At 42.2% G+C, this 18,490-nt stretch overlaps 1 protein-coding gene across 8 annotated transcripts in view; it reads left to right on the forward strand.

Moving 5' to 3' along the window:
* The first annotated feature begins 15,611 nt into the window (after positions 1-15,611).
* GRIA3 (glutamate ionotropic receptor AMPA type subunit 3) overlaps positions 15,612-18,490 on the forward strand; it is a 316,886-nt gene continuing 314,007 nt past the window's right edge. For 5 of the 8 annotated variants that reach the window (XR_001816157.1, XM_017497522.1, XM_017497523.1 and 2 more), the window contains exons 1-2: positions 15,820-16,193; positions 17,383-17,541. Coding sequence is in view for 6 of the 8 variants with exons in the window: in XM_017497522.1 (XP_017353011.1) it covers positions 16,085-16,193; positions 17,383-17,541 (268 nt within the window). In the remaining 2 variants the exon portion in view is untranslated. Of the gene's footprint in view, positions 15,742-15,819; positions 16,194-17,382; positions 17,542-18,490 lie in introns of those variants that run through there. The other 3 variants (XM_037727483.1, XM_037727484.1, XM_037727485.1) reach the window with 3 other exon arrangements.

The following is an 18,490-nucleotide window of genomic DNA, read 5'->3' on the forward strand; positions in this document are numbered from 1 at the left end:
TGAGGTTGCGTCTTCTAAGCAGAAAAACACCCTGTTTGCCATGGTACCTGAGTTCCCACCTTTATCACTGCTTCACTGGATTAACATAGTTATATCTTCAGAATTCCTCTGTTTAAATGTGAATATGCTTCCTAGAAAAGCTAATATGTTAAATTTTTAGCATTCATTTTTGAACAGAAGGCAAAGTCTCCAAGGAATCAAATATTATAAAGGATAGTTAAGCTTTAATGGATATGAGCAAAGAAAGAAAATTCTGGACATGGGAGGGAACATGGGCACTGGGAAGCTAGAGTAAAAAAGAGGGTAAAGAAGATGAGGAAGATACCAAAACGGAAATTTAGAGGGGACTCAAAACTCACCAATTTGCCCCGGGTCCTATTTGGCCTTGTTGCTATCTAATTACTTACTTCTGACAGAAACTCGGATATAAAACAGCATTTAGTGTCATATCTGTTTCTTCGTCTGTGAAATGGAGACTAGAGAAAAAGAATAAGAGTAGGTGATCCTAGCTATATAAATATAAAGGCAGATAAAGAAAATGACTAATGGAGCAAACAGATTAGAAAAGTACATATTTTAGAGGTCTTGGTTCAGTAGGACTAGTGTGGGAAACTAAACTAGGTTAGGGTATAATTGACTGGGGTGACTAAACTTCCTAGATGTTACAGTTTGCCTCACATCCTGGCTTAATTCTTAACAGTGCCTCCTTTCACTCTCAAAGTGCCCCAGATTGGATCATAAATGATATGGTCACCCTTATTAAAAACTGGTGATCTTTCATGAGGGTGGCCATATAAAAGATCAGAGGTGTGCTCAGATAGTAATTCCCTTCCATACTCCAGATTTGGAGTGGCCAGAGTCCAAACTTACTGACTCCAGTTCTGAGGAGCTGTCTGCGCGGCATGATGTCGAAATATTGAGAAGTATCCATTAAATGTAGGCAGCATCACCATTGTAACAGAGTACTTCCCAAAGGAGTGGGTGAAAATAGGAATTTCAGAAAACACAATGAGGGTACTAGTGAAGATTCAAAGAAGGTGAAATGGAAGCATTAGAAGCCCCTCAAAGGAAGCACTCATCCACCGCTCATAGACATAGGGCTGGTCCTGATCTGTGTATTCAAGCAACTGTCAAGTCCTCCATTCCTACCCAAAAAAGAAAATAGTGTTTGCTTTACACAGTATCACTCAGTCACAGGCTGGGCTGACATTCGTAGATGAGTCTGGGCACTTATTTAGCCTTTACCTTGTTAGAAATAGATCGGGCCTCATACAATGCTGAGTTCAGAACAGAAATTACAACAACCAAAAACAATGAAAAGCCCATGCATAGAGAAAATACAATATGAACAAAACGGCTCTACTAATGTGTTAAAAAATAAAAAAAAGATTCATTTGATTATAAACATTGGATTCTAGTTCTCCTCTTACAGCAGAGAGGAAATTGTTCTAAAATTGATAACTTGTGTTTTTCCTTCCCAAAGTTCATGTTCCCATTCAAATTGCACTAAATCTTTACAGACATTGCCTTCTGAGCCTAAAACCTATTTCCACACCTAATTCTCATATCTTAAATACTTGTAATGTATCTAGGAAATCAAGGACATAATTTCTTTTTCAATATCTGCAAAGACATCCATCTGTGGTTGAGGGTATGAGTTAAATGTTACAAAGAAATCAGAGGAAAGTGTATGGGGGCTTTGGTGCAGCTCCTTGTTCCTCTGGCGCTGTTTTTATTTCCCTGCAATCACACCAATGTATAAGGGAAATAAACTAAGATTCTGGCCTCTTGGCTGCTCCCAAAGCAAGCCAGTGCTATTTTAATGTACACTGAGGAGCAGATGGGGAAAGAAAAATAAAAAAGAACATCAAAGCCCTCCCATCACCCCTTGCCTCTAATATCTTAAGCAAGAGCCCCAGCCTCTGCTATTCTATCTTTTGCTGTGTGCATAGCGAGCAGGTAATCAGCAAAGCTAATCAAAAATGCATTCATTACTGCAGAGCGGCAGTGGGTAAAAGCAACTGCAGCTTTCTTTTGGCAAGTGGTTTCTGGACTGGCACAATCCAATGTCCGTGGCTCTTTGGCAAGCCTTTTGCCTCCCCCTACCGTCCCCCTCCCCTACCCATCCTAGCAGTCTCTGCCATGCCCAACTCTGCTTCTCCATTAAAGGCAATCTAATTCTTCCAGTTGACAATTTTTCCTTCAATCACTACGACACTGCTCTATATAAGCTGTTTTCTGCCTAATAAGTCTTCTGGGTATTTTTATAAGCCTTTAAAAGTGGTACTTCACTTGAAAAATATATTTTTCCTTTGTTTTCAAAATAAGAAGCCATTTCCTGTCAGGGCTAAACAAACTCAAATGCTGACAGCTCCTGCAAATGCAAATGCCTTTCCTGCTTCCTCCAACTTAGCAAAATGTATTCTCTCAGAGCCCCCAGAACCAAAAGAAGGTCAGAGAAACCTGTGCTAAAACATGTTTATGGGCCTGGAGCTAGTAACAATAAGAGCTAATACGAGCATTTGTTTCATGCCAGGCATAATTCAATGTACTTTAATCATCTCATTCAATCCTCACAATATCCTGATGAAAGATGTGCTGCTTGTTATCATCCCCATTGTGTAGATAAAAATGGTGAGACCCAAAGAGGTTGAATCAGTCTAACACTGGTTGTGGATGTGCTATTTTGAACTCAGGTTGAGTTGCCCTTCCTTTAAACCACCTACCACCGTTCTGATGGAAAAAGACAAGTATCTGATAACTATACACACTGCCTCATCCTCTCTCAGACAGTAAAGTTAACCCTTGCAGGGCATGAGATTGCCATTCAGTAAGCAACTATTTTCTAGGAGAAGTAAACGGTACTCCCTCCATCCCCTGGGGGAAAAAAAAAATTATCTTTAGCCTAGCTAGAGAGGGAAACTTATAAAAACAAAACAAAATTTTCTTTCAAGTATCTGCTTTTCCCAATCAGTCTACAACGGTGGTTGAGGGGCCACTGAGCTTGCATAGCATGGAGGCAGCTAACCGTTCTCTGCCTTTTGGGAACACATAAACTAGTTGGGATGTCAGAACACACACATACACACACAGAATGATGTGAAGGCAGATTGACAGAGAGGCTTCCTGTACTTGATTTCACATCTACCACTTAGAGCTATGTAACCTTGGACAAGCCACCCCATCCGTCTGTGTGACTCATTTCCTCAGCTGCAAAATTGAAGTAATAATAGTACTTACTTCATAAGGGGCTATTAGCATTAGATAATCTACTATATAAAAGCACTGAGCACATGCCTGGAACATAGAAAGTACTTGATAAATAATAACTCACACTATAGCTTCTTTCCCCCGGCATGAAATTTATAGGTTATGTTGTACATCCAAGACTTCAGTGAAGAAGTGATTAGTGGTAATTTGGGGCAAAGATGGAAATACCTATGTATGTTCTATTAACACTTCAACTTTGTCCCAGATAAAACTGGAAAATTTCTGATCCTACTTTAGAAGCACATGAAGAAGGAATACTGGGGTCTACTAGAGAGAGGAGAGAGGGAGGGGGACAAGGGCTGAAAAAATACCTACTGGGGAGTATGCTCACTACTTGGGTGACAGGATCATTTGTACCCCAAACTTCAGCATTATTCAATATACCCATGTAACAAACTGCATATATACTCCCTGAATCCAAAATAAAAGTCGCAATTATTAAAAAAAAAAGAAGAAGAAGAAGAAGAAGAAGTACCATGAAAAGATCTACACTGGAATACTGGGGATTTCAGAAAACCAGATATTTTCTATTTAAACTCTGGTATCAGAGAAGATTTGAAAAATAAACATCTCAAAACCATAACTTTTTATTCAAAAGAATCTACTCCCTAAATTCTAGGGGACTATGTTTTATTTTTAGTACAACATAAAGGAAACTACAAAAGTGACAAAATAGCCCATTTTTAAATTGAAAAAAATGATTTGCTTCAGGGTTCCTTTAAGTGGCAAGCACCAGTCCTGGATTTAAAATAGGATTCAATTTATCTAAATTCATTTTCCACTCAAATTTTTAGATGCATGCCCATTGCATAAAGCAAGATTTGCCCATATTATAAGGTATAGAAGCAAATTGCTGATGTCCATTTCCATTTTCTCAGCATTTGCAACCCAGCCTCTTATCTTGCTGTGGCCAGCTACAGACATAGTTAGCCAATTTCCACAATCTTGAGAAATAGGAAACGTTATACTAACTCAGACCTTCAATTCTTCTCAACTGTTATCTGTCCCTTAATAGTAACACAAGGACTGCTTTCCACCAAGTACCTTGTGGAATATATGAATCACTTTTATCTAACAAAATACTGAAAGGAAGAGGGAAAGGATGAGTAAGTTTTATAAGTGAGGAGGCAAGAAGAGAAAAAGTTATTCTTTCCTTTTCCCTTTCCAGATCCACCCTCCACTATTCTCCACCACCTCTGCACCTCAAGAGGTACTAATCTAAGTATAATGTATGGTCGCTGCTCTCTAAGAGTTTGCCAAATCCAATCACCCAGACAAAAGAGCATTTTGGTCTGTTCTATTTCAGTCCATCCATGTAGTCAGAAACTTTTTCTCCCTGTATTTCTCCTAATATATGTGCCATTATGTTAAGCATCACTGTATCTTGCTTTTGACTAATTCATTCATTCATTCATTTGAAAAAGAAATATTTAGCATCCATTAAACTCAAAGCATTGTTATAGGTGCTAGGATTACAGCAGTAAACAGAATAGACAAAAAAAAAAAAAAATCCCTGCCTTCATGGAGCTCACAAAATCTTAAACAGATAAACAAAATTAGCAAAATATCTAGAGTTCAAATGTAAAGTTATAGTGTATTCCATCCAATACCAAATAAGTTTGATTCCCTGAAGTTTCACCCTCTTTAGAAAGACAAGAAAACGTTTATATAATTTTTTTAATGGGTTAGTTTGGAAATGTAAACATTCCATTCATTCATGTATTTTTTTACCACGCTGCTCCTGATTCCAAGAAAAATTTGAGGTCACCCAAAATAAAAGACACACAAATTTATTGCTTTCATTTACTACCCAGAAATCTAACTACAGCAAAAATCAAGTAATGTGTTGGAGGAGAAGTCTAAGGTTCAGTAGTCAAGACCTCCGTGGCTTTCTACTTGGGTAATTTGTCTGCAATTATTGGAAACTTCCACAAGGTGGTGGTAATGATGCCTTGGTTTACAATCATATTAAATAAGAGCAGGCTGATATCACAGGTATAATTTACTTGAAATAAAGATCCAGTGTACTTCTCTAACCACAAAATTTTGTTTCTCAAAATCCTCTGGCAGTATTCATTATGAAGGAACTTAGGGTGTTTTCCTGAAACTTCGTAAGAAAATTTAGATATTGAGTGAGCCTATGAAAGCCTTTGTTTATTTATTTATTTATTTATTTATTCATTTATTTAAAGACAGAGTCTCACAATGTTGCCCAGGCTGGAGTGTAGTGCTGTGATCACAGCTCACTGCAGCCTCGACCTCTCCAGGCTCAGGTGATCCTCCCACCTCAGCCTCCTGAGTAGCTAGGACTACAGGCATGCAATACCACACCCAGATAGCTTTTGTATTTTTTGTAGAGATAGGTTTTGCCATGTTGCCAAGGCTGGTCTCGAACTCCTGGATTCAAGCAATCCACCCTCCACAGCCTCCCAAAGTGCCAGGGTTACAGACGTCAGCCACTGCACCCGGCCAGCCTGCATTTATTAATTCATTCAGCACACTTTTATTGAGAAGCCTCTGGGTAATAAGCATTGTACAAAGCATTTAAAAATAAATTTTCTGTTCACAAAAAAAAAAACAATAAGGGAAGCATCCTATAATAAAAGGAAAAATCAATGACACTTTTCACATTCTAACTTGTTAATAATAGGAACTGCGCAATTACTTTCCATTTTACATCTCTTGTGTAATAGATGCTTTTCAGAGTCTCTTTCCTTTAAGGTTCATATGAAATGGTTCTAATTTTGATTTGAATGGAATATGGGGATACTAATAGTACTTATCTCAAAGGGTTGTTGTAAGAATTCAATGAAACAATGCATTTAAACAATTTCGTAGGATAACTAGCATGAGGTAAGAAATAAATGTTAGCCATCATCATCATTGTCGTCATGATGATCATCATTGCCTTCATTTTCGTTATCTTCCTCCTCCCCCTCCTCCTCATCATCATCATCAGGAAAAAGTACCAAGTTAATCTGTATATACCAGAAATTCGAGTAAAGGAAATTCAGAATAGGAGAGTCACTGCTTTCCCGTTATTATCAAAATGTGATAATATTCTAAACCCTTAAACACTACATTAAGAGGGAGGAAATGTTTGTTTTTGCTTTGTTTTGTTTTTTGTTTTTAAAGGCATTGCCTCACAAGGACTCTGTATATGGAATCATCTTCTCCCAGGGGAACTCAATTTGAGTTTAGATAGCAGGGCAGGTAGGAGCTATAAGACAACTCTTTGGCTGGTTTCCTGCCAAGATACAGTGATTGTATCCTGTTCTGTAACATGTAAGTTCTCTTGGGACTGGGTCTATCCACTGAGGGAGGCTGGGTGAAGCAGTGAGGAAATGTTTGTACCTCCCTAGAGGAAGCCTCTTCATTTCCTGTGGACCCTGTAGGGCACTTAGTGAATGAGCTTCCTCCCTGGGGCCTGGAGTCAAGGGCCAAGGGAACTGAAGAGGGAAGTGCTCCAGGATGGCTCATTCTTCTCTAGAGCAGGCACTGCCGTCACTGTGACCTGTGCAGTCACACAGAGTTCCATACAAGAGGGCTCATGCTTGGATTAATGCACTGCCATTTCCGTCTTGAAATTCTTAAAAATGTTTAAAGTGCCTAGCACTTTCATTTTGCTCTAAACCCTGTAAATTACATAGCCAGTCCTGTCTGCCCTGAAGAGTTTCCAAACACTCTGTGGGCCTTGTTCTTAGTTTTCCTCCTTCCTGCTGCTGCTTAAGAGTCCATCTCACTCTCCCACCCTTGAACTTAAGAGTCCATCTCACTCTCCCACCCGCAAATCCAACTAAGTGTTGGTAGCTCAGCAGAAACCAGCTTTCTGCCCAACTCTGAGCTCTCGTGATCACCATAGAGATGTTTTCATAACTGCTAGTTCCTCTCCGTTAGTATTTTCTCTAAAATAAAAAAAGAACATTAACAATAATAAAAAGGATAATATTCCTGGAAGCACTGTTAACTAGTAACAGGAACTGTAGGTAACTTGCAGTGAATTAATGCAAAAGGCAGCACAGGAAGTCAGACAGCCCTGGCTTCTGCATTGAATGTGGGGAAGTGAGAGATACTCTGCTCTGCTGTAATTTTTTCAGCTGTAAAAGCAGTAGAAGTATGCTTAGAAAGTTCACATTTCCTGGTAATTCTGATTTGAGCTAATGAACTTTACCAACTGGAATACCACAATATTAAGTGTATAGTAACACTGACCTTCCCCCTTCTCTCTTCCCCCTTTTCCCTCATCCCTCTTCTTTTCTCTCTAATGCTCCAAATAGACATAAATAAGATGCATCCCCAATTCACAGATCAAATCACTGAGTCTCAGAGTGTTTAGCCCGAGGTCACATTCCTAGTAATTTGGGCAGAATTGTGATTAGAACCCACGTTTTCAGATTCCTAGTTCAATATTCACATTTCTAAAAAGGTGTGTATAAACCCATTTGGTTTTTCTAAAACTCCTATTCTGAATAAATAAGAGTTGGGTTCCTCAACAGTGGCACTACTGATATTTGGGACTGCCTTGTACTTTATAAGGGGTTGAGAAGCATCCCTGGCCTCTACCCAATAAATGCCTGTAGCACCACTCTACACTGCCAGGAATATGATCAACAACCTCTCCCAAACATTGCCACTTATCCTCCAGCGTGCAAAATCACATCTGACTGATAACCACTGCACAAGAGCAGTTCACTACTTAAAGGAAAACCTAGGCAAATCTTTTAGTAAACTACAAAACTCCTTCCAAATTTCTAGTTCCATATACCGGTTTTTTTTTTTTTTTAACTAGGGCATAACTGTATTTTCAAAGGATAAAACTACTAATTTTAATTATGTGGGTAATTGCCCAGAAAAATGTAGAGTAGGTTAATATGATTTTCTTTTTCCTCAAAATATTATGTTCATGAAATTGATGTCACAAAGACTCAACGGAATATGCCCACAGCACACAGATTATAACAGATTAAACTTTGGGAAAACCAGCAATTGCAATTCCTCTTTAAGAATTAGCCACAGGCAAGTATCTTAAAATTCAAATGTTTCCGGTTATCCTTTTATTCCCCTAAATACTCTGAATTTTCTTTCAAAGCAGGAAACCCAAAACTCCCTACATCTAAAGGAGTGTTAAAAATACCTTATTTCTCAAGATGGCTAAACTCAAATCCCCAGCTGACAAATTAGGAAGCAGAAATTAGGAGGTGGAAATAGCCAACAAGCAGATAGTAAGTCTTCCACCTGGCCCTTAAAGCAACCACATATAAGCCCTACATTGTCTCAGCTAGATTGACCATACAAATTTGCATCCAAACTGAGATCTTTTTATCTCAGTGAAAGGGGCACTTATAATTGTGCCAAGACCATGGGCATAAACTGAATGATCTTGGACAAACAAAAATATATGATCACCCTAGCTTTATCTCATTCATAGAAATAAACTAAGGCCAGAGTCCTGCTGTATTAGTTAGCTATTGCTCCACAAAAAGGTGGCCCAAACCTAAGTGGCTTCAAACCACATCAGTCACTTATCATTCCTCGCTGATCAGCAGGTTGGCTGGTGTTCAGCCGATCTTGACTGGCCCCAGTAGGGCAGTGCTGCTACAAGCTGTAGTAGCTGGGGTGGCTCTGCTTCTCACTATAGGCCTGTAAGTCAACTGGAGCTGCTCTGCTACACATGTCTTTCATCTTTCCTGGGCCAGCAAACTAACTGCTACATGTTCTTCTCATGGCACGGACAGAGCGGAAGATGGCGAGCAGAAATGTGTGAGGATTCCTAAGATGTAAGCTGAAATTAGTGCACTATCACTTTTTCCCACATCCAATTGGCTAGAGCAAGTCACATGGCCAAGTTAAAGGGCAGGAAAACAAACTGCCCACAATGAGGCCATGATAAAGATATGGATTCGGGAAAGGGTGAATAATTAAAGTTCTCACTCAATCTAACATGTGTGCTGCACTCATCCCAACTCCATCACCACCACCCTACACATGTATACACCACAAAAATGGGGAATAAAGCCTATATTTCCCTTCATATGATGTTATCTGGCATGATGATGACTCAGTTCCTCACATCCAGTCTAAGTTTCAGAATCCAGAGTCAGTTTCCAATTGTCAAAAGTATTTCAAGAAATGGAGTTTTCCAGTTGAGTATAAAGCATAACTACTCAAACAATTGGCACCAAGACTTCATCAACATCTGTAAAACTCTCAGCTCTACTCAAACACACAACCGCTCCCCCGGTAGGACTGGGAGGAGGGGCTCGTTTTAGTTTGGTGGTAAATTTCCCCCTGACTTGCCTATGCTGTTTCCCAGTGATTGTTTTTGACCTTCCCAGAGGGGTAAAATGGTATACATTAATAAAAATGTCAACAATATTATCTCTGGGGGGTAAAGTGGAATAATTTGCCATAAATTAACACTTCCCATCAGAGAGACATTGCAGCTTATAAGAATGTTACTTTGTGAGAAGTGGGAGTCCTGAAGCCATGTGATTTTCATGTACAGTCTTCAAGCCCATTCAGAGTCTACCAGGGGAGAATTACTTGCTAAGATGTAACCATCCCAGAAGAATGTATTTATTATGATTCAGTTCTCTCCACATCCTCAGTCTCACACAGCACGAAGGAGACTCTGGCCTGGTGAATAAAGTCCTAGAGGGATAAGAAATGCCATTCCCTATTATGCAGCCATCAAAAACGATGAGTTCCTGTCCTTTGTAGGGACATGGATGAACCTGGAAACCATCATTCTCAGCAAACTGACACAAGAGCAGAATATCAAACACTGCATGCTCTCACTCATAGGCAGGTGTTGAACAATGAGAACACATGGACACAGGGAGGGGAGCATCACACACTGGGGTCTGTTGGGGGAAAATGGGGAGGGACAGTGGGGAGTTGGGAGTTGGGGAGAGATAGCATGGGGAAAAATGCCAGATATAGGTGACGAGGAGGAAGGCAGCAAAGCACACTGCCATGTGTGTACCTATGCAACTATCTTGCATGTTCTTCACATGTACCCCAAAACCTAAAATGCAATAAAAAAAAAAGAAATGCCATTCCTTACCACTTGGCTGCATGACCTTGGACTATTCACTTAACCTCTCTGATTCCTCAGTTTCATAGTCTATAGAGTGACACCTCTGCTTATCCTGAGAAGAATGTGCAGAGGAATCTCTAGATTTTTACCTGAAAGTCTCTAGAAGCCTATTTGTCTAGAAAAGAAATGATTTCTATATTAGTTTCTCACCTTGGGCTCTCAATACAACATTACTCTGTTAAGAACAGAAGTAAAATATCAGGCAGATGCATTTTGAACTAAATTTAGGGGGCTGTGCTACTAAAGTAACAAAAGGATCTCAGCATTGAGAAGCCTACCTACAACCGACCAAAGACAAGCAATTTCAGCAAGTCTTCAGGGGCCTGCAGACATTTGAAGAATAAAATTGTTTCCACCCGCAATTCTCAGGGAGCAGGCCTTCAGGAAGACAGGAATGTCAGTGGTTATTGCGATTGTTTTCCAACTTCCATATTTCTCTCTCTCACTGTTTATCCATCATGTAATTTGGTGGTAATGGGAAGACTGACCCTACACTAAACTGTACAGATGGATTATAATTCTGGTGCCCTAGGCCATGGCTACTGGTTCAGGTACTTCAGGCTAAGCCTGGCATTACCTGACCACAAGATTGGATCATGAATACTCACATGATTCACCTCCAACCAATACAAGATGATGTGACATAGATATGAAGCCAAGAAATCCTACAGCCATTTTGCCATCTTGAGGGAAACAGAAAGGAGAGAGGAAAAGAAATTAAGTTTTTGATGAAATTGTCGAACTACTGAGTCTAATGAATTCTCAAGTCAGCCATAGCTTTGGCCCTTCCAGTTATATCAGCCAATGTGTCCTCCTTAGTGTTTGCCTCAGTTTTAGTGGATTTGTTCTTGCCTGCAGCATGAAGTATCCTAACTGGTATAGGACCATTCAACAGCATGGCCACTAACCCTGAGGGTGCTTAAAGGAGGTAGTATGAAAGTGTTTAGTCCAGAGAGGAAAGTGCTGGAAGAGAGGTTAAAAAAAATAGCAGGTCACCTCCAATTAAGTGCTCCTCCACATTTCTCCCGGGGATGTCTTCAAGGAAAACATGGAGTTCTAAACACCCTTATCATGTATACAAAGCAAGCTAATCTGAAAATAATTTAGGATAAACAACTGCTCCCATGGCCACTGCTCATTTGGTGTAACTGTCTCCCTCTAGAAGTTTCAGTGGATTAATTTCTTGGCCTATTAAAGCCAAATTAATAAGGCTTTTCCTCTGACTCATAGATAACATTTCCAACAGAAGCAGCTCCAACTAGGCCTGTGTCTGGAGTTTTAGCTTTTCAGGACTGTAGATTTATTCAGCAACATGGAAGCCAATGCCTAGATAAAAGCTTTCCACAGAGGTTTCTGGAGGGGTGATATAATGGAGAAAATAGAACTACAGAGAAGTAGGTCAGAGGACCTAAGCTTTCTTAGAAGTCATGTCCAACCTGAATCTCCAGATACGACTAAACTCTCTATTCTTCCCAAATAATCTGTAAGTGGCAGTGCAAAAGATGGTCACAAAGAATCAGTTGTAGCTAGCTTAGTTCCTTGATTAGAGTCTTGGCTGAAGATTGGACAGTTTTTCTAACCCCAAAATAATCTCACCTCACGGAATCATAGGATGATCAAACATAAAAGCAGAAAAGGTGCTTAGAAATGACTTTGTTCTATCTTGTATTTTTAAGGGTTTGGGATAAGGGAAGTACCTTGTTTCAGATATTTAAACACCATCCTCTGTGCTGCCATGGTACCTGGTGCTTACCATTTTCAGAGCACACTTACCATATTGCATTGTCATTGCCAGGGAATACATCTGTTCCTCCTTTGAACTTGAAATTCATTAAAAGCAGAAACTGTTTCTTGCTTCCTTATATTCCTGGTGCTTAGCAAAGTCTGCCATATAGCAGGTGGTCAATAAAAATTTGTTGAAGAAATCAAAGTATCAAGTAAAATGGTTAGGAAATTATATTCCCATTGGGCAAAGGATATAGTATCTTGGTTTCATTATCTTTGAAGGGTATAGCAGTTTCCTTCCAATGAATTAGGGTGATTTTTGTTGTTGTTTTCCTAATTTTTATGAAGTTAGCAAGTATGAGGCTCAATGTAGGGTATAGATCCCCTCTTAGAATTCCACTGGCCAACAGTTCTTTCTGCTTATCCAAGTGCACCTATCTCAAGCCTGAACCAAGCACAAAACTGATGAAAAGCAGCACAGTTTCTACTTTTTGATAAAAACTGCAATGGATTATTTTCTTGCTTTTCAAACTATGATATAGAGCCCATTTAAAAGTACAAACCATAGGTACTCGTCTAGAGGGTAATCCTAAATCCAGCAGGGATACCTCTCAACCACAGAGGGAGAGCTAGGTTTGGGGCTTTGTTGGCAACTTCTGGTGGCTACGATGCCGCTAAAATAATCTCTAACCCCTCGTTGGAAAATCAAAGTTGAAGTTTACAAAGTGTCTCACTGCTCTTTTGAGTAAGGGATCGATTGCTAAAGAATTTGCATGCATTATACAGGCCTTTCAACCAACAGCAATATGCTTAGTCTACCACTGTGCCCCTGCTGGCTCAAATGAGACTAGTCCAGCTCTGCCAACAGCTGCCACTGACAGCTAAAAATTGAAAGAGTGGTAGCAGATAAAAGAGAGGGGGAAAAAGGCAGTGGGCAGAGGAGGATGAAAATCGAAGGGACGGGTGTCATTCACAGTCATGACTTCAGTGGAGCGTTTTCAAATGCATAGTCACCAAAATATTTTTCAGTCTCTCATCTTTAGTTACTCATCTACCTTCAGCACTCTTCAAGCCAAATGACAATGAAGATGGCCACAGATCTTTTCTTCCACCTCCTCTTATAGCTGGTCAAGCATGGATGGGGACGTGGCTACTTTCAGGAGTGAAATGAGACGTGCTGAAAGTCACTTTCCCCTGGTACAAAATATATTGTTCATCCACATGAAATCAAAGCTAAAACCTCCTCATTAAAGTTGTTCCTTTGGGACAAGGCATTGAAGGCTCCTATTAAAATGCAACTGTGTTATCTAAAAGGAGGAACACCTAGTGCCTGGCACAGAGTAGAGGTTCTTTAAATGTGTCATTTTTAATATTACATTGTCACTGCCTGCCATTAGAACCTTAACAAAGATTGTCTCCTGGGCCTTTTGAGGAGCTACAATGGCAAGATTTTAATGTGGAACATTGGCATAGACTTGATAGCAGGTCCGAAGTTATGTGGAATATGAGGAGAGAGGAGGATGACAGCATGAGGAAATTTGGGGGACAAGAGGGTACTTTCAGTAGGTGAGAAAGAAGGAAGGGAGTTTGGAAATTGACATTTATTGATTTTTCTCTGAGGCAGGCACTGAATTAGATACTTTCATATCAATTATCTTAATCTTCATAATTGCCTTATAAAGAAAGATATTAATATTCCCATTTTGAAGATGAGAGAACTAGGGTTCAGATTAACAAAGTTGTTGAAGGTCACCCACTGCCTATATGTGATGGGATTTAGACTTGAACCTGGACTTGTATGCCTTCTAAGATCATGTTCCTGAATGATGTTATGTCCCTGTCTACATTTGGCATGGGGTGACCAACCTTATCTCTGCTACCCGCTTTGCCCTAATGCTTCTTCCACCGAAAAGATGAGTCTCCTCGGACTCTCATGTTTCTCTGACAGTCTTGTCCATGAAATATCAAAATGGAGACAAAAGATTTCCATGGGTGGTGGGTTGGAAGAAATTATGCATTATCAGAATGAATAGAAATTTGGGAAGAGCCTAGGACAATTTTTCTGGTTTGAAGCTCTTTTGTTCCATTGTTCCAGGCTCCAGCCTATGTCTTGCCAAACCCAGAGTTCTGGAGCAATTGATCTACTAGCTAGGCTCCAGGGTCCTTCTATTGGCGGTATATCTGCAATTGTGTCCCCAGTGTTTATCAGTTCACTTTACACCAGCAGGAAAGTTCATGCTCCACTTAGACCAGGAGGAGAGGGTATGAAAAGGAAAGTAGCAGGTGTGGGGAGGATAAAACTTATGCCTTCTCCAGTAACTGTAAAGTAAAAGTGAAAAGGGTGAGCGATAAAGAGGATTCTTTTTACGCATTGCAGGAGAAAGGGGCTAGGGAGAGGAGTCTATAGCCCAGGAGGTTCATCCGCAACTTGCTATGGAGAAGGCAAGAAGTCACTGAAATCCAGGCTGTACTGTAGTACTTCAAAGGTTCTTTGCTCGCCTAAGAGCAGAGGGGGAAAAGAGTCAAAGAATTGATAACCTCTGAGGTCATCAGGGGCCTAGGTTGCTAAATCCAGAGCAATGCAGCTAGTTACAGTTTTCTCCAACCTCAAGTTTCAATCCCCACCCCCAGACGAGCTCATTCCCACACCTCCCTCCTCCTTGGTCAGTAAGGCTGAGCGTCCTTTTCATTAACCTTTTAGTTACTACCTCCACGCACATACTTTTTCCTACGCCCTCCAAAGAAGTCAGCCCCACACTGCCCATCACTGCCCAGCACCGCCCACCCCTTGCCTGCGCAAGCCGGCCTCAGCACTAGCTTAAGGGGAGGGACACACCTCCCAGAGCTACGGGGATGGGGGTGGGGGGTTCCTCACTCGCCCTCGGATCTCTGCTGTAAAAGCGGAGCGGCAGAAACCGGGCATGCGCAGCATCTTCGGGCGCATTGTGATGGGAACTGCTTCTGCGAGTCTCTACAAAGACTCCAGAGTAACCACTAATGCCCCTCCTAAGGCCCCCCTTCTTTAAGACAGACACAAACACAGAGGCAATGCAGCTTTTTAAAAAGGGTGGGGGAGGAGGTTGCAGCTTGAAAGGTTGATCCACGTTAGGAGTGGTGTATTTCTATTGATCCCATCTCCCGTGTTGACAAACGCCAGCGCCTAGGCTTTGCAGTCCGGGGCTGCAGTTTGCATTGGAGCTAAGCAGTGTGCGGCTTTAATTCCACGTCAAATCAACTTTGATCAATATCCCCCTACCGGCCCAATAGGAAGAGTCCAATTCATAAGCACTGAGCCTTTTCGCTCTTTCCGTTTTTTCCCCCTCTTTAGACCTACCATCTTTTTTTTGGGGGGGGGGCGCGGGGAGAGTCTCAGATTGTCTTTGTAATTTCTTCTTTCGTTCTCTTTATTTTGCTTCTCTATTTTTGTTTTTCGGTGTTTGGCTCATTGTGTTCTGTTTTACGTTATTTCTCTCTCTCTCTCTCTCTCTCTCTCTCTCTCCTTCTCTCTGTCTGTCTCTCTCTCCTCTCCTCTAGCCTCTCGCCTCTAGCCTCTCGCCTCTCTCATAGGGAGAGAAATCATCGCTTTGGCGAACCCAGCTTGCAGCCAGTGAACCCGCCTTCCAGATTGGTGTGAAGACAGAAGTGAGGTGGGGGGAAGGGAGGGGGTGTGAGAGATCCTGAGAGCGAGAGGGAGAGAGAGGGAGCAAGAAAGGGAGAGCGGGCGAGAGAGAGAGAGAGAGAGAGAGAGAGAGAGAGAGAGAGAGAGAGAAAAAGAGAGAGAGAAAGAGAGAGAGAGAAGAAGAAGAGGAAGAAGAGGAGGCGGCGGCAGCGGAGGAGGAGGAAGACTAGTGGGGTGGAAAGGAAGAGTGAGCGAGAACAAGTTAAGGGGAGGGGGTGTAAGAGCCAGCGAATTCTTTTTCTTTTTCTATTATTATTTTGACGACTCCTGAGTTGCGCCCATGCTCTTGTCAGCTTCGTTTTAGGCACAGCATGGCCAGGCAGAAGAAAATGGGGCAAAGCGTGCTCCAGGCGGTCTTCTTTTTAGTCCTGGGGCTTTTGGGTCATTCTCACGGAGGATTCCCCAACACCATCAGCATAGGTAAGCGCCAGCGAGCCAGCCAGTGGGGCCAGGCTCTCCCTCACCGGAGACCACTGCCCCGGCAGGGCTTTCGCTGCGGTGGGTCCCTGACCTGTATGGCCTGGGAACTGGGACTGGGGCTGAGGACCGAGCAGAGATGGTGGGGAAGTGGGGCGGTGGGAGAATCTGAGCCTCAAGGAGGTGGCTGGTCTGAAGAGCCTCTGGGACAAGAGAGGGGTCTCCTGGGGCTAGTGGGGGTGGACTGCTAGGTTTTCCGAGCTGAGAGGAGCACCGGAGGCCAGCAGGAGGCTGGGATGCTGCAAGGGGGTGAAGAGTCGAGGCTTTTCGGCTCGCTGCTCTGGACTTTGCCATGGCGTGCATGCAGCTGCTGGAAGTTGTCCCAGGGTGATGCCGACTGTCTGGCCGCGCCAGGACACATAACTCCGGCCCGGGGAGGTGCTCAGTCCAGAGTCTCAGGCTGTCGGGAGACAGGCTGGTGCTGGGGGAATTGGAGCCCACTTTGGATCTCCCAGACCCGGGCAGCAGCCGGCGTCGGTGGTGGATGGGGTAGGAGGCGGGGGTGAGACAAGGTGCTGAGCGGGCAAGTGGCGAAGTCACGCAGAACACAAATTCATGAATTGCCACTGTGTCTGTCTGGAGCCCGGCTCCTGGGCACCTGGAGGGAGTTATCTTGGCTTCTGTCTGTATTTACAAGTCTAGAAGTTAGAATTTTTGCCATTACTGAAGCAACCCCCCTGTATTGTCACAGGGGAGGGTGGCTATGGGGAATGGGTTGGAGTAGCAGGGGGAACAAGATTGTTTTTCTTGCAAACCTTTCCCTTCACACAAGGAAAAGATGAACCACTGTGCGGCTGAGCGCTGGAAGGTGTTGGGGGGGGGGGCGTTAGAAAAAAAAGAAGGCTATCTCCTAAAAAAGAACCAAGTCCCATTCTTGGTTCCATCGTCCTACCCCAAAACAACCCCCTCTTCTCTTCTCCCTTCTCTCTAGCCTCTTTTCTTCAGTCTGGAAAAACCGGGTTTCTCTTGGCCAAAATCTGAGTTCACAAGTCGACACACAGGTTGAATATCAATCCTCAATTCCGCACCCCAGTGTCACTGGGAGGTATCCAGTATCTATAGTGTTCCCCAATTTCCAGCTGGCCGTAGGGTGTGGGAACAGAAGCCAAATCTCCGTTCCCTTTGCTTATAGGTGGACTTTTCATGAGAAACACAGTGCAGGAGCACAGCGCTTTCCGCTTTGCCGTGCAGTTATACAACACCAACCAGAACACCACCGAGAAGCCCTTCCATTTGAATTACCACGTAGATCACTTGGATTCCTCCAATAGTTTTTCTGTGACAAATGCTTGTAAGTAGATTTGCTTTTCCTCCCTTTGGGACGTTGGGGACCTCATTTGCATCTTTCTTGTGGCGCTTAGGGTCTGTGTGTGTGCTGGGAAATGATTGCCTCAGTAGTAGGTATTTTAGGGGCTCTAATCCATCCGGTTTCATGCTGCATAAATCAACTCCAAAGGATACTGCTGAGGGGCTGAAGGCAGCGGAAAAAACTCAAGACAGTGGGCAAAAGTCTGTTCCAAATAGGGTTTGATGCAAAAGTTTCATTTTCCTCCCTGCTAACCTAGTGTTCCCTCTCCAACATTTTTTTTTTTTTTTAACTGGGGAAAAAAAAGAAAGAAAGAAAAAAATAGCATGGTTGTTCAGAGAAATTTCTTCAGATGAGATTAAAAAAAGAAGCAGCAGCTTCTTGATTGAGTCAATTCAGGATGTACATCACTTGACTGTTAAAGCTTGTGCCTGGCTGTAGGAACGAGCTGAATTTGACAATCGCCTAATGTGTAGGAAGCAAATATGAGAAATTCTGCAAACAAGTGACCTTGAGGGCAGATCAGGCTGGGTTTCCTGGCCTCTTTCTGTCCTCAAATATTACCTTACTTACTGAGAGAGCTGATAGGAACTGATAAGACTATAAACTGATTGCAAGTGATGAACGCCTAGCAAACTGAGCGGAGGGGAGAAAATGGTGATCAGGTGATGATTTGGAAAGCTAGTTCTGTCTCCCCTAATGTTCACTCCCATGATTGTTAAGGACAACACAGCTCTTAATTTAGAGCAAGGAGGGGGTAGGAGGAGAGGAGGCTTGGAGCAGGAAAACTGAATATGGAAAGAGGAAATTCATCAGCCCCAAAGCCATTTCTGAAATCCTTAGTTGTGATTGTTCCTCTGAAAAGGGGACATTTTGCAAAATAAAACCACAGGAACCTAAATGGCTAATAGCCTGTTGGACATATGGTTGTACT

Source organism: Cebus imitator, unplaced genomic scaffold (assembly GCF_001604975.1).
Source record: "Cebus imitator isolate Cc_AM_T3 unplaced genomic scaffold, Cebus_imitator-1.0 Scaffold232, whole genome shotgun sequence".
NCBI lineage: Eukaryota > Metazoa > Chordata > Mammalia > Primates > Cebidae > Cebus > Cebus imitator.